Source organism: Euleptes europaea, chromosome 5, assembly GCF_029931775.1.
Source record: "Euleptes europaea isolate rEulEur1 chromosome 5, rEulEur1.hap1, whole genome shotgun sequence".
In the NCBI taxonomy this organism is placed as follows: Eukaryota; Metazoa; Chordata; class Lepidosauria; order Squamata; family Sphaerodactylidae; genus Euleptes; species Euleptes europaea.
Genome location: NC_079316.1, coordinates 111575199 through 111588496, shown reverse-complemented (window position 1 = coordinate 111588496; position 13298 = coordinate 111575199). Strand labels below are relative to the sequence as shown.

The window sequence follows — 13298 nt, the reverse complement described above, 5'->3', positions numbered from 1 at the left end:
AATTTTGTGTTTAAACTTGGGTCCCATCCCCAAATCTCATTACGTTTATGCAAATATTCCAAAATATGGAAAGACCCGAAATACAGATCGCTTTTGGTCCCAAGCATTCTCGATAAGGGATGCTCAACCTGTATTTTTGAAAGAAGATTGCTGTGAGGAATTGCTCAAATACAGACCAATTTATTGTTATTTTGAGGTTTCTTCGTCCTTCATCTACCATATTCCTGATATTAAAGGCATTAGTGAGTTGAACTGGATTTCACCCTCTTCGTTCCTTTCTTGAGGCAAAGGCTGCAAACTTACCAAATTTGGTAATTTGGGTGTATGTGTGTTTCCCTTTTCAGCTGCGGCATCAACAGTGGAGTCTGGTCATGGAGAGCGTGGTTCCATCCGACCGAGGCAACTACACCTGCGTCGTACAGAATAAATATGGCCGCATCCAGCATACGTACCAACTTGATGTTCTTGGTGAGTGCGCTTTCCTCCCTGTGTGTGCCAGGGGGATCAGTGTGCGTTTCAGGCAGAGTTAGGTCTTTTACACCAAGTGCTGTCTGCATGTGTTCGATCCTGGCTGAATCCTGGCTGAAACAGGGAATAAAGGAGGCTAAAGCGGTCATGCGTTTTTGCCCATAGACAGAAAGTGAGGGAGATGTCTGGGCAAATATCTAGGGCCAGTTCCCATGGGAATGGCCTCACCTGTGATGGCGCTTGACCACGAGAAAAGTAGTGGAGTGCAAAAAAGAAGAGTTGGTTTTTATATTTAATTTTCTCTACCTTTTAAGGAGAATCAAATCAGCTTAAAATCTCCTTCCCTTCCTCTTCCCACAACAGGCACCTTGTGAGGTAGGTGGGGCTGAGAGAGTTCGGAGAGAGCTGGGACTAGCTCAAGGTCACCCAGCTGGCTTCATGTGGAGGAGTGGGGAAACCAATCCGGTTCACCAGATTAGAGTCCTCCACTCATGTGGAGAGAAAGTCAGGGTATAAAAACCAACTCTTCTTCTTCCTTGACGTGGAATTTATGTTTTTGTTGGTGCTCCTGACCCAGAGGGCTGTTTGGGGATTCCCTCTCTTTCCAAAAAGTTGTAGGCTGTAATTATATGTTACAGAGAAAAATGCTTTTTTCACCTTTGTCAGAAAAGTCACCATGGCCTGCCTGGAATTAGCTTATTTTACCACCCTTGAGGGCAGCCACTGAGGGATGCCCTTGGCTTTTGGCCTGGACACAGAAGGAAGAATCCAGAAGAGAGATTGTGTCATACCAATGAATCTGAACATACAGGCTGTTTCTAGACCACAAACCTCCCCATCGTCTGTTACATTGGGTGTGTGTCTGGCTAGTTTTTATCTTTTAATTTATTGTTAGCTGCCTCTCCCTTGCGGAGCTTACAATGTAAATAAAACAATTATACATAACAGACCACAATTTGAAATCTCCAAGTAGGACTGCCAACAATTAAAAACTAATTTACTCAAAGGCAGTCCTGAATAAAATTGTCTTCAGCTGCCTACTAAAGATCGAAAGTGAGGAGGTCAGGCACATCTCCCTTGGGAGGTTGTTCCGTAGTTGTGGGGCTGCCACCAAAAAGGCCCTCTCTCTTGTGTGCCCATCAGATGAGCTTCTTTGATTGGTGGGATGGTCAGGAGTGCCTGTGGGTCGTTCCCGGGCAGGAACGTATGGGAGAAGAGATTCCTTCTGATTCCCAGTTGATAGTTGTTGGACTGTTGCGCATATGTTGCTTCTCCCCTTCCCTTCTTCAGTGCACAGTGAAGAAACCTCCGCTGGAAACTGTGTGTTAAGTGTGTTAAGCACTGTCAAGTCACTTCCAACTCATGGCTACCCTATGAATCAATGTCCTCCAGAACATCCTATCCTTAACAGCCTTGCTCAGATCTTGCAATCTGAGGACCATGGCTTCCTTTATAGAGCCTATCCATCTCTTCTTGGGTCCTATTCTTTTCCTGCTGCCTTCAACTTTTCCTAGCATGATTGTCTTTTCCAGGGACTCTTGTCTTCTCATAATGTGACCAAAGTACACAACAGCTTCAGTTTAGAAATTTTAGCTTCTAGGGTCAGTTCAGGCTTGATTTGATCTAGAGTAAACCTCTCTGCTTTTTCCCCCCCTTATGTAGAACGATCACCCCATCGTCCCATCCTCCAGGCCGGACTGCCTGCCAACCAGACGGTGGTGGTTGGAAGTGACGTGGAATTCCACTGCAAAGTGTACAGCGATGCTCAGCCCCACATCCAGTGGCTGAAACATGTGGAGGTGAACGGCAGCAAATATGGACCGGATGGGACTCCCTATGTCACGGTCTTGAAGGTTGGTACCTGGCGACATCTCATCTTGGCCAGCTGCACCTTAGTGGTGGGGCCTGTATTCTTGAGATATTTCTGGAATATCCAGAACGTGTTGATTTTAAAGGTGCGTGCTTTAACGTGGGCAGTACCCCAGACGGTAACATAAAACATTCTGCCGACAAAGTTGGTCTTTATGGAAACGCCAGCAGGAAAATCCTACCTGGTCTGTGATAACAAAACAAAACAGTACTTTAACGAACCACTGTTAAACAGCCTGATTTATAGGGTTGCCAGGTCTCTCTTCACCACTGGTGGGAGGTGTTTGGGATGGAGCTTGAGGAGGGTGGGGTTTGGGAAGGGGAGGGACTTCAATGCCATAGACTCCAATTGCCAAAGTGACCATTTTCTTTAGGGGAACTGATTTCTGTCTGCTGGAGATCAGTTGTAATAGCAGGATATCTCCAGCTAGTACCTGGAGGATGGCAACCCTACTGATTTACCATCGTTCTTGAGTGCCATAAGACTCTCCGTTCCATAAGATTATATTATTATACTGTTATAAGAGGTGGATTTTTTGTTTGTTTCATGATATTGACTTGTGGGTTAATAATGAAGGAGGTCAAATGGAGTGGTTTGTTGCTTGTTTGGGGCACGAGGGGGGAGTCCACTTGGGAATGATGAATTCAGCATTTGATATCTGTCAGCCTAAAGCAGTGGTTCCCAACCTTTTTTTGACCAGGGACCACTAGGACTTTTTGTTCGGTGCAGGGACCCCAAGGTTCAAAATAAAAATTCTGAGAATTTGAAAATAAACTTTAATCATAACTGTTAGTTAAACATTAAACTTAGAATAATATTTGAATATATATTTTATAATAGAGAACTTTTAATTGAAAATATTAATTTATTATGGGTTTATAATTTTGTTTCGCGGACTTTAATTTAGTTCTCGCGGACCCCTGGGGGTCCACGGACCCCTGGTTGGGAACCAGTGGCCTAAAGCCTGTGATTACCTTCAGAGTATATTGAATAAAAGGGAGTATTAGTTCCTGCCTTGAAGAATCCTTACATTGATTAAAAGGTGCAGCTTGGAATCCATACTTTAAATGTGAGAGCCAGCACGGTGTAATGGTTAGAGCAGGGGTGTCAAACTCAATTGTTACGAGGGCCAGATATGACAGAAATGTCACTTGGTCAGGCTGGGGAAGGTGGCTTCCTCTTCTGTCTCGCAGGCCAGATAAGAGCTCTCAAGGGGCCGGATCCGGCCCACAGGCCTTATGTTTGGTACCCCTGGGTTAGAGTGTCGGACTAGGATCTGGGAGACCCAGGTTCCAACCCCCACTCTGCGATGGAAGCTAACCTACCTCAGCCTAACCTACCTCACAGAGCTATTGTGAGGATAAAGCGGAGAAGAGGGGAAATACATGAGCTGCTTTGGATCCCTGTTGGGGAGAAAGGTGGGGTATAAATGAAATAAGGGGAGATAGGGGAGGGGTGTGGCTCAGTGGAAGACCCTCTGTTTTCCATGCCAAAGGTCCCAAATTCTCCGGCATCCCCAGCTAAAAGGCCTAGGCAGTAGGTGATGTGCAAGAACTCTGCCTGAGACCCTGGAGAGCCACTGCCAGTCTGAATAGACAGTACTGACCTTGGTGGATCTATGGATTGATTCAGTTTAAGGCAGCTACATATGTAAGCAAATAAATAAACAAACACTGAAGGGGCAGAATTTGGTGTCTAGCATTCACTTGGGAGAGAGGGCAGCTCAAGGACAGTGACCATTTCATTTCCATCCTCAATAAGGTGATGGCTTTATGGAATTCATGGTTTACAAGAGAGAAACGTGCAGAATCATGGCCATGGGCCCTGTGCAGCTCACCACAAAAAGTGATTGAAGCCATCCAAGCATCAGTCAGGACCAGCAGAGCGGCCGCTGACTGCTTTTGGACAGACTAGCCCAGTTTCGTCACATCTCAGAAGCGGGGTTGGCCCCGGTTAGTCTTTGGATGGAAGACCACCAAGAAAGACTATGAAAGAAGGCAATGGCAAACCACCTCTGTTCTTCTCTTGCCTTGAAAACCCTGCGGGGTCACCATAAGTTGGCTGTGAGACCACCAAGGAAGTTCGGGGTTGCTACGCAGAGGCAGGCAATGGGGAACGCCTCTGGTCATCTCTTGCCTTGAAAACCCTGCGGGGTCACCGTAAGTCGGCTGTGGCTTGACAGCACTTTGCACAACCACCAAAGAGGAGGGAGAAGGCCAGGTGGAATACTAGCAGTGTCCAGGTTACCTTCTCAGTTGTATGAAGGGACATGGCAATGTGGTGTAGTGGTTAATAGCAGTGGACTCTAATCTGGTGAACCGGGTTGGTTTTCCCACTCCTTCACCTTGGGCTAGTCACAGTTCTGTCCGAACTCTCAGCCCCACCTACGTCACAGGGTTTTTGTTGTGGGGAGAGGAAGGGAAAAATATTTGTAAGCCAGTTTGATTCTCCTTGAAAGGTAGAGAAAGTCAGCATGTAAAAACCAACTCTTCTCCTTCTTCCTTGCCAAAATAATCGGTTGCTGCATATATCCTCTTACAAACTTCTCATCTGCTTAAAGGAACAGTGAAATTGATCTACATAGACTTTGTATAGAGAAAGAATTATAAGCAATACAACGTAACTGATTAGTAACCGCACATTTCTAACAATGTCATAGGGTAAATGTTCTTAACATATTCTCCGCCCTGCATAGTCATCTCAAACTATTTTCACCCATGATATAAGAAAAGCAAGAAGGTAATAGTGTCAATGAAATTAATGGAAGCTCTGCTTTGAAATGTCTAAAATGCTAGATTTCTTTTGCCATGCAGTTTCTTTTTCAGCAGAAAAATATTATTTTACACGAAATCCCAATCATTACAGCATTACCAATCCTTTTCTGTTATCTTAATTTGTTAACAATATTAAAAGAAACATATGGGCAACCAGAATATCCCAATCTTGTTTCTCTTTGGGTGTTTTTCTAGGAATCTGAGTGTAGCCAGTACCAAAAAGAGTTCACCAGATTAGATTGGCTGTTAGTGAAATATCACATCCACGTTAGGGTGTCACTGACGGCTTTTATATTTGGTGTATAAATGGAATTTGATGTTGAGCCAAAATCATAGAATCATAGAGTTGGAAGGGGTCATACAGGCCATCTAGTCCAACCCCCTGCTCATGCAGAATAAGCCTAGATCATCCCTGACAAGTAAGTGTTTGTTCAGCTGCTGCTTAAAGACTGCCAGTGAGGGGGAGCTCACCACCTCCCTAGATACCTGATTCCACTGTTGAACAACTCTTACTGTAAAAAAAAATTCACAGTGGGTAGCCGTGTTAGTCTGTCAGCAGTAGTAGAAAAGAGCAAGAGTCCAGTAGCACCTTAAAGACTAACAAAAATATTTTCTGGCAGGGTATGAGCTTTCGTGAGCCACAGCTCACTTCTGTGGCTCACAAAAGCTCATACCCTGCCAGAAAATATTTTTGTTAGTCTTTAAGGTGCTACTGGACTCTTGCTCTTTTCTACTACTGTAAAAAAATGTTTTTCCTAATATCCAGCAGGTACCTTTCCACTCATATCTTAAAACCCATGATTGCGAGTCCTATGATCCTCTGCTGCCAACAGGAACAGCTCCCTGCCCTCCTAAGTGACAGCCCTTCAAATACTTAAAGAGAGCAATCGTGTCCCCCCCTCAACCTCCTGTTCTCCAGACTGAACATTCCCTCCGCCTTTCCTGATAGGGCTTGGTCTCCAAATATCTCTTGTTCTTTACCAGTTCTAAGAACTGGTGTTGGGCTGATCTGCCACCAGGAAATGGATGAAGACACAGAAAAACAAACTCCAAAAGTACTAGTGGCTCTAACGAGAAAAGTAGGTATGTTGTGAAACATACACAGATCAAATGCACTTTAGCCTATACAGAAGCGACTGTAGAGCACATTATTATACATTTGATAAGATGAAGACATTGAAATTGTTAAAGATTTTCTATTCCTTGGCTCCATCATCAACCAAAGGGGAGACTGCAACCAAGAAATCAGAAGGAGGTTGAGACTGAGAAGGGCAGCCATGAAGAAGCTAAAAAAGATTCTTAAGTGTAAGGATGTGCCTCTGACAACCAAGATCAACATAATTCATGCCATGGTATGCCCCATTACTATGTATGGGTGTGAAAGCTGGACAATGAAGAAAGCAGACTGGAAGAAAGTTGATTCATTTGAAATGTGTTGGCGGAGAGTTTCACGGATACTGCTGACAGCCAAAAAGACAAATATCTGGGTTCTAGATCAGATCAAGCCTGAACTCTCCCTAGAAGCTAAAATGACCTAAACTGAGAATATCGTACTTCGATCACATTATGAGAAGAAAAAGACAACAATGTTCGGAAAAGTTGAAGGCAGCAGGAAAAGAGGAAGACGGAACATGACATGGATTGACTCAATCAAGGAAGCTGCAGCCCTCAGTCTGCAGGACCTGAGCAAGGCTGTTAACCCAAGGACGTTTTGGAGATCATTAATTCATAGAGTAGCCATACCTCAGAAGCAACTTGAGGACACTAAACACACACACGTGTCATCAAGTTGCAACTGACTTATGGTGACCCCAGCCAAGGGGCTTTCAAGGCAAGTGAGAAGCAGTGGCCGTCTGCCATCGCCTTCCTGTGTAGAATCTTCCTTGTGGTCTCTCTTCCAAGTACTGACCCTACGTAGGTTCTAAGGTCTGATGAGATCAGGTTATGCTGTACCATTCTGCATCCCATATTTGATAATACAGTGACCAAAAAAATGCACAATGTAAATACAGTGTAGGATTCTATACACATAAATAACACTGGCCCCACTCGGCCATTAATATCGAATCATAAGCAGCACTTCTAAGCGCTTTATTGCGAATACAGAACATGAGCAGTACTTGGTTTTGGAGAAAAATTCTCACCAGTGAAAAGTGTATTATGGCAGTCTGTCAAGTTGCATTCGACTTACGCTGACCTTGTGAATAAATGACACAACATTTCACAATACGGCTGTTTGCATTGTTACAACATCGACGTTTTGTTCAGTCTCCAACAATCCCAAGGGCCCTTGTGTATGTGTATGTGTGTGGTGGCCATATTAAACCAACCCAGCATTACAACCTGTAATCTGAATTGTCCCCCCCCCTTCAAAAATGTAGTTCTGCCAGCCCTCAGGAAACTCGCCGAGGAGGCGGAGTAAACGGCACTGCAAGTCCGGCATCTGCTTGGAGTCAACCGCGCATTGCAACAGAGTGGCCGTCTTTTCTCTTTTTTCTCAGGAAGCTGTGAAAGTTTGGATTCACATTCCTGGACACTTTGTACACATTAGGGTGGTGGGGGGGGGAAAGGGATGTCTTTCTCTCTGCTCCAGTCACTGACATCTCCCTCCACCCCTATCCCCTGGGACAGGCTTCTGATGGACTACACAGAGCAAAACCGTGGGTTCCCAGAGCTCTTAGGAATGTGGGGCTTTGCATTGTGGAAGTGGCCACTTCTTCCTGTGATGAGAATTTTGGTTTTAACAGTACCTGGGTCCCATGATTTCATACCTGAACACAAATACCTGTGTTCTATGTGTGTGTGTGTGACAAAAATCTTTTTTAAAAAATTATTCCACAATTTTATTTTAACAAACTCAAACAACCATAAACGCATTAAAACTTAAACTCAATATAACAATGTATATGAAACTTACCATTCAAAATTACAACTCTATTGTCAACCTTATTGAATTGCATTACTCTTGGTTTATCACATATTCTTCCATACCAGTTATCACATTTATTACTTATTACCTAAAACTCTTTTATTTTATCTAAGTTTGATTCAGTTCTGTTCCAAATTTCTAGCTATGTAATTAAAAAAAGGCATTCCATTGACTAAATATGAACATGGTAAGCTGCCTTTTACTAGTCTGATCACTGGTGTATCAACACCAGTATTGTTTCTGCTGACTGGAGGCAACCTTCTGGGGTCTCAGGTGGAGGTCTTTCATATCACCTACTATCTGATCCTCCTTTTAAAAAAAAAAACTGGAAATGCTGGGAATTGAAACTGGGACCTTCTGCATGCAAACAGTTGCTGTACCGCCAAGCCGTGTCTCAGTGAAAAGCAAAAAAAGGTTTGTAGCAGAGATGAGTGTCGAATGAGTACTACTAAAAAGCAAGCAAGTTTGTTGCTCATGAGGCAAATTGACATGACAGGAAATCATTCTGGGGAAACCCTGCTTGCCTGGCGTAAGCCTGGCAGGAAATCTCAGTTAGAAACTAGTCCCTGCGAGTGAAAAGTGAAGAAAATTGAATCAAGGTTCAGAACCAGACCTTTAAAAGTACTAGAACTTTACATTTGGATATTCAAACAAGCCACTGCAGTAGGAAAGGGGGTGAATGTGGGACTCAGCTTCTCAGTAAAATCTGTAGAATTAACACATTTGAAATGTGTGGGGTATCTCTGGGTTTCTTTATGGATGGTCTTTTGTATTCTGACAGAAAATGCAAGGTATAGTATAACAAATGCCAGTCCTGTCTGTCGTACGAGTGATGGAGACGTGTTGTTTGGTTTTACTGAAGTTCAGGTTTCTGTCTATTCTGCAGTCTTGGATCAGTAAAAACGCTGAAGCCGATGCTAACCTAAATCTGTTCAGTGTGACAGAGCAAGATGAAGGCGAATATCTATGTAGAGCCAACAATTTCGTAGGCAGAGCCGAAAAATCATTTTGGCTCCACATTCGCAAACCAGACCCAGGTAAACGCTAGACTCTGTCCCAAAGGCTTAGCAAAGGGCATGAATGAGCTGTGATGTCCTTAAGGCACTAGAAATTAAAAATCGCTGTTCCTGTTTTGTTTTTCCATCCTGTCGACTGATATTGTGTGTCTTGATCATACTTCTTTGCTCACCTTCATTAAATGCTTAAAATCTAGCTGCCTCGAAAAATCCCCACATTTATGACTGTCTGCTAAAGTTGGCTTATTTGTCTTTCCCTTGCATTTTAGTGCTCGTAGCAACATTGCATGCCGTTGACTTGACTGCTTGTAAGAATCTACGCTGATTTCCCTCGTGCGGGTATTCATCAAACCAAGCCTCTCTTAGGGCCAAACTCAACGGGATGGTGACGACAGGGCCAACCCGTGGCCACCACCATTTTAGGGGAGAATATAGCCATTTCAAAATTGCTACAAGGGCCCGATCTGGATTAGACCGGTGGCATGATGGCAACGGGGGATCTTATTTTCCCCTCCCCACGCCTTTGTAAAGGGCCCGTAGCTGCCCTCACTTCTAGCTTGGCCCATAGTAGATCACGTATTAGGAATCAGAGCCATCTTTCATATCTTCAAAGAAAAACATCTTTTACATGCAGTCACAAGAGACTGACCCCTTTGGGGAGCTTGGACTCCCTTTGTATACCGGTCCTCTTTTAGTCGTGTTGCCCCAAAGCCATCAGAAGCTCCATAGAAGGGGGAAATGCCTTTAAAACAATCCTACTGGTTTGTTGATGAAATAAAAACCCCTTTGTCCTTGTTTGTTGTGCTAACCCCTCTCTGACCAAAGCTATGCTTTAACCCTTGCCTTTCTGTCTTCCCTCTTCGCCCCCCCCCCCTCTGCCATACTAACTGAGAGACAGTCATATTGTGGAGGTGATTTTTCATTTTGATTCTTTTGCTTGCATGCGTTGTTTGTGGGACAGAGTAAGAACCTGGTGAATGGTATCTCTCCCCCCCCCCCTTTTTATGCACCTGGTTATGACGGAACAAGGGCAAGCCAGCGATACTGCCGAAATCATCGTTATTCACTTTTGAAATTTCCCTGAGCATCTGTCTGTGTTACCTTCTCTGGGAATTTGGCTTATCCGGTGTCTTTCCTTCCTTCTCTCTGTGTGTGTTTTTCCCTCTGTAGACAGCAGGTGTTAACACAACGGATAAAGAGCTAGAAATTCTGTACTTGCGCAATGTTACTTTTGATGACGCTGGGGAATATACTTGTCTTGCTGGGAATTCTATTGGGTATACGCATCATTCTGCTTGGCTGACGATATTACCAGGTACTTCCGCTCTGGCCCTTTTTCATTTTCCCTCTTGATGGAGTTCTTATTGACCACTCGAGAAACACAAATTCTTGATATTCTGTAAATGTTGCGGTTGAGTTATGTTCAGCTGCTTCGTTGAGGCAAAGGGGATGGTCTTCCTGGACTAAAAAAAGTCAAGTTCACTGTTCTTGACACTTGGAACTCAATATCAAAGTGGCAGGTTTATTTCTCAATCCAGTGCGGAGCCTGCGTTCTAGGGAGTGGATATTCTGCCTAAGCAGTCTCCAATGGCAGCCCTTTGGCTTGATTCAAACTTTGACAACCATAGCTTTTAAAGCATACTCAATGAATGCACCACCATGGATTTAGGGGTGTTTGTTATCCTCGCTATATATCAAACCGAGGGATGCCTTCTTCTGTTCTCAAGCTGTGTGCAGCTTAGAGATTTGTAACCCTTAATTTTAAGTGGATAATGTGGTTTTTCATATCTCCAAATTGGGTTGAAAGTGCCTCTTTGGCTGGTTTCGTTTTTGGTATTAGAATGCAAACGTTGGGCACCAGACTCAGAATGCCTCTCGAGTTTGACAGCCTGCCATCTGAGAGAGCCAGCATGGTGTTGTGGTTAAGAGCAGTGGACTCTAATCTGGAGAACTGGGTTCGATTCCCCTCTTCCATATGAAGCCCGCTGGGTGACCTTGGGCTAGTCACAGTTCTCTCCAAACTTTCTCAGCCTCCACCTACTTCACAAGGTGTCTGTTGTGGAGAGAGGAAGGGAATGTGATTGTAAGCCGCTTTGAGCCTCCTTAAAAGGTAGAGAAAAGCGGGGTATAAAAACCAACTTCTTCTTCTTCTGAGTGCGACAATTTCCCTGCTGTCGTGGGATGTAAGTGTCGGGCTCTTTCAACATCACATGAACACATGAAGCTGCCTTCTACTGAATCAGACCCTTAGTCCATCAAAGTCAGTATTGTCTACTCAGACCGGCAGCGGCTCTCCGGGTTCTCAGGCAGGAGTCTTTCACATCACCTCCTTGCCTAGTCCCTTTCACTGGAGATGCTGGGGATTGAACTTGTGACCTTCTGCATGCCAAGCAGTTGCTCTACCACTGAGCCACTCATCCTCAGGTGTCTGTTGGGCGGGGATGTTGCTACCCCGTGTAAAACAAATAGCATCATCACGACAGCCACGGGAGTCTGTTGTCCACATTAACTTGGTCTGTGCAGGTTCCGCAGGGATTAGAGGGCGTTCTTTCATCCTGCCTTCAACAGTCCCAGCGTGTGAAAGAGACAATTTTCGGATGGGCCTTGAACCCATTCTGCATTTAGAAAAAAACGAAACCAAACCAGAGCTTTGGCGATCCAGAGTGCTTGGTGTTTTCCTCTCTCTTGCCTTGTTTGTATGTATTGCATGAAAGCAAAGATTCACTATGTAACCGTATATGTATATATAGTAATTTGGGCCAGGGTTGATGTCATCATACCCTGAGATGGGGCAGTTGCCAGGGCCCAGGGCTTCTGGTAGGGGCCATTGCTGTTCCCCCCTCACTTATTTGATAGCACTCAACTCTGCTCCCAGTTATGCTCACTGCCTCCGGGGAAAGGACTGTGGGCATTGGTGGGCACGGGAAAGCTCACATGTGGCCAGGGGAAGGGCACACAGGAAGGTGAAAAGCTTGAGGGTGGGTGGGCAGGAAGGGGGGCACATGCGGGAGGCAGTGTTGGGTGGAACAAGGGAGAGGGACTCTAGGAACTCTCTGCCTAGGGCCCCTCAAGCCTTGGAACCAGCCCTGGTTTGAGCCAGTTATATGATGTACGAGGACATCACCCCTTCAGGTTCCTAACATACTTATGTTACTCCACAGCAGAAGAGCGGGTAGCGATGGACGACTCCGGCTCTCTTTACGCAGGCATCCTGAGCTACGGGACTGGTTTTGTTCTGTTCATACTGGTGGCCGTGGTGGTGATCATTTATAGGATCAAAAGGCCCGCCAAAAAGGCCATGAGCGCTGCCACCATCCAAAAAGTCTCCAAATTCCCACTCAAGAGACAGGTAACAGAAAGTAGATACAAGATTCCTACTCTCCTTATTCCCTCATTTCACCTTCACGATCTTAGTTCAAGGTCTGGTTAATTTAGGCCCGCAGAAGTCTTGAGTAATTTCCCCCCCCTGTGCTGATGGTCAAGAAGATGGTCTTGTCAGCAGCTTTTGCTGAAAAGCGTGTAAATAAATATGTAAATCATGGCCTTAATCTAATGGCAATTTAGAAAACCATAAGGACTGTTTGAATAGGTTGATACTTGCACACAACTTATGCGGGAGACATATACAGCCCAGCATAAAAACCTGTCAATACCACCAGATGTTGGTGTAATTGGTAATATATACAACCTATTACATGCCTGGTCTGTTGTATATTGCCTGTACATGTAAATATATTTGTAATGTGTGTGCATGTTTTTATATGATTTAAATAGACCACTGAGGAAGGCCATAGAGGCTGAAACGTGTTTGGCTTGTGGTGACAGACATCAACCTTAAGAAATGCCATTGTGCTATTTTAATGGTTTTTAAATAATTTTAATTCTTATATAAATATTTTCCATCTCACCCAACCTTGGGTACCCAACAAGAAGATGGTCTTGTCAGCAGCTTTTGCTGAAAAGCGTGTAAATAAATATGTAAATCATGGCCTTAATCTACTGGCAATTTAGAAAACCATAAGGTTTATCCTTGGATTGTCTTCTGCTAGTCAGACCTATTAACTCCGACTTGCATTAGTGTGGGGGTCCCCAATCTTTTTGAGCCTGTGGGCACAACTGTATTTCTGGCACAGGGTGGTGGGTTCAGCCACAAAATGGCTGCCTCTGCTGGAGCTAGTCACAAAATGGCTGCTACAGCTTATCTTTTAGTCTTTAGTCACTTCAAGATCCTTACGTTGTGG

General features: G+C 44.4%; 1 protein-coding gene across 1 annotated transcript in view; it reads left to right on the top strand.

The window, feature by feature from the left end:
- FGFR3 (fibroblast growth factor receptor 3) overlaps positions 1-13298 on the top strand; it is a 51601-nt gene that overhangs the window by 23412 nt on the left and 14891 nt on the right. The window contains exons 4-7 of the mRNA XM_056849454.1: positions 345-468; positions 2131-2321; positions 10228-10372; positions 12222-12406. Coding sequence (XP_056705432.1) covers positions 345-468; positions 2131-2321; positions 10228-10372; positions 12222-12406 — 645 coding nt within the window. The remainder of the gene's footprint in view (positions 1-344; positions 469-2130; positions 2322-10227; positions 10373-12221; positions 12407-13298) is intronic.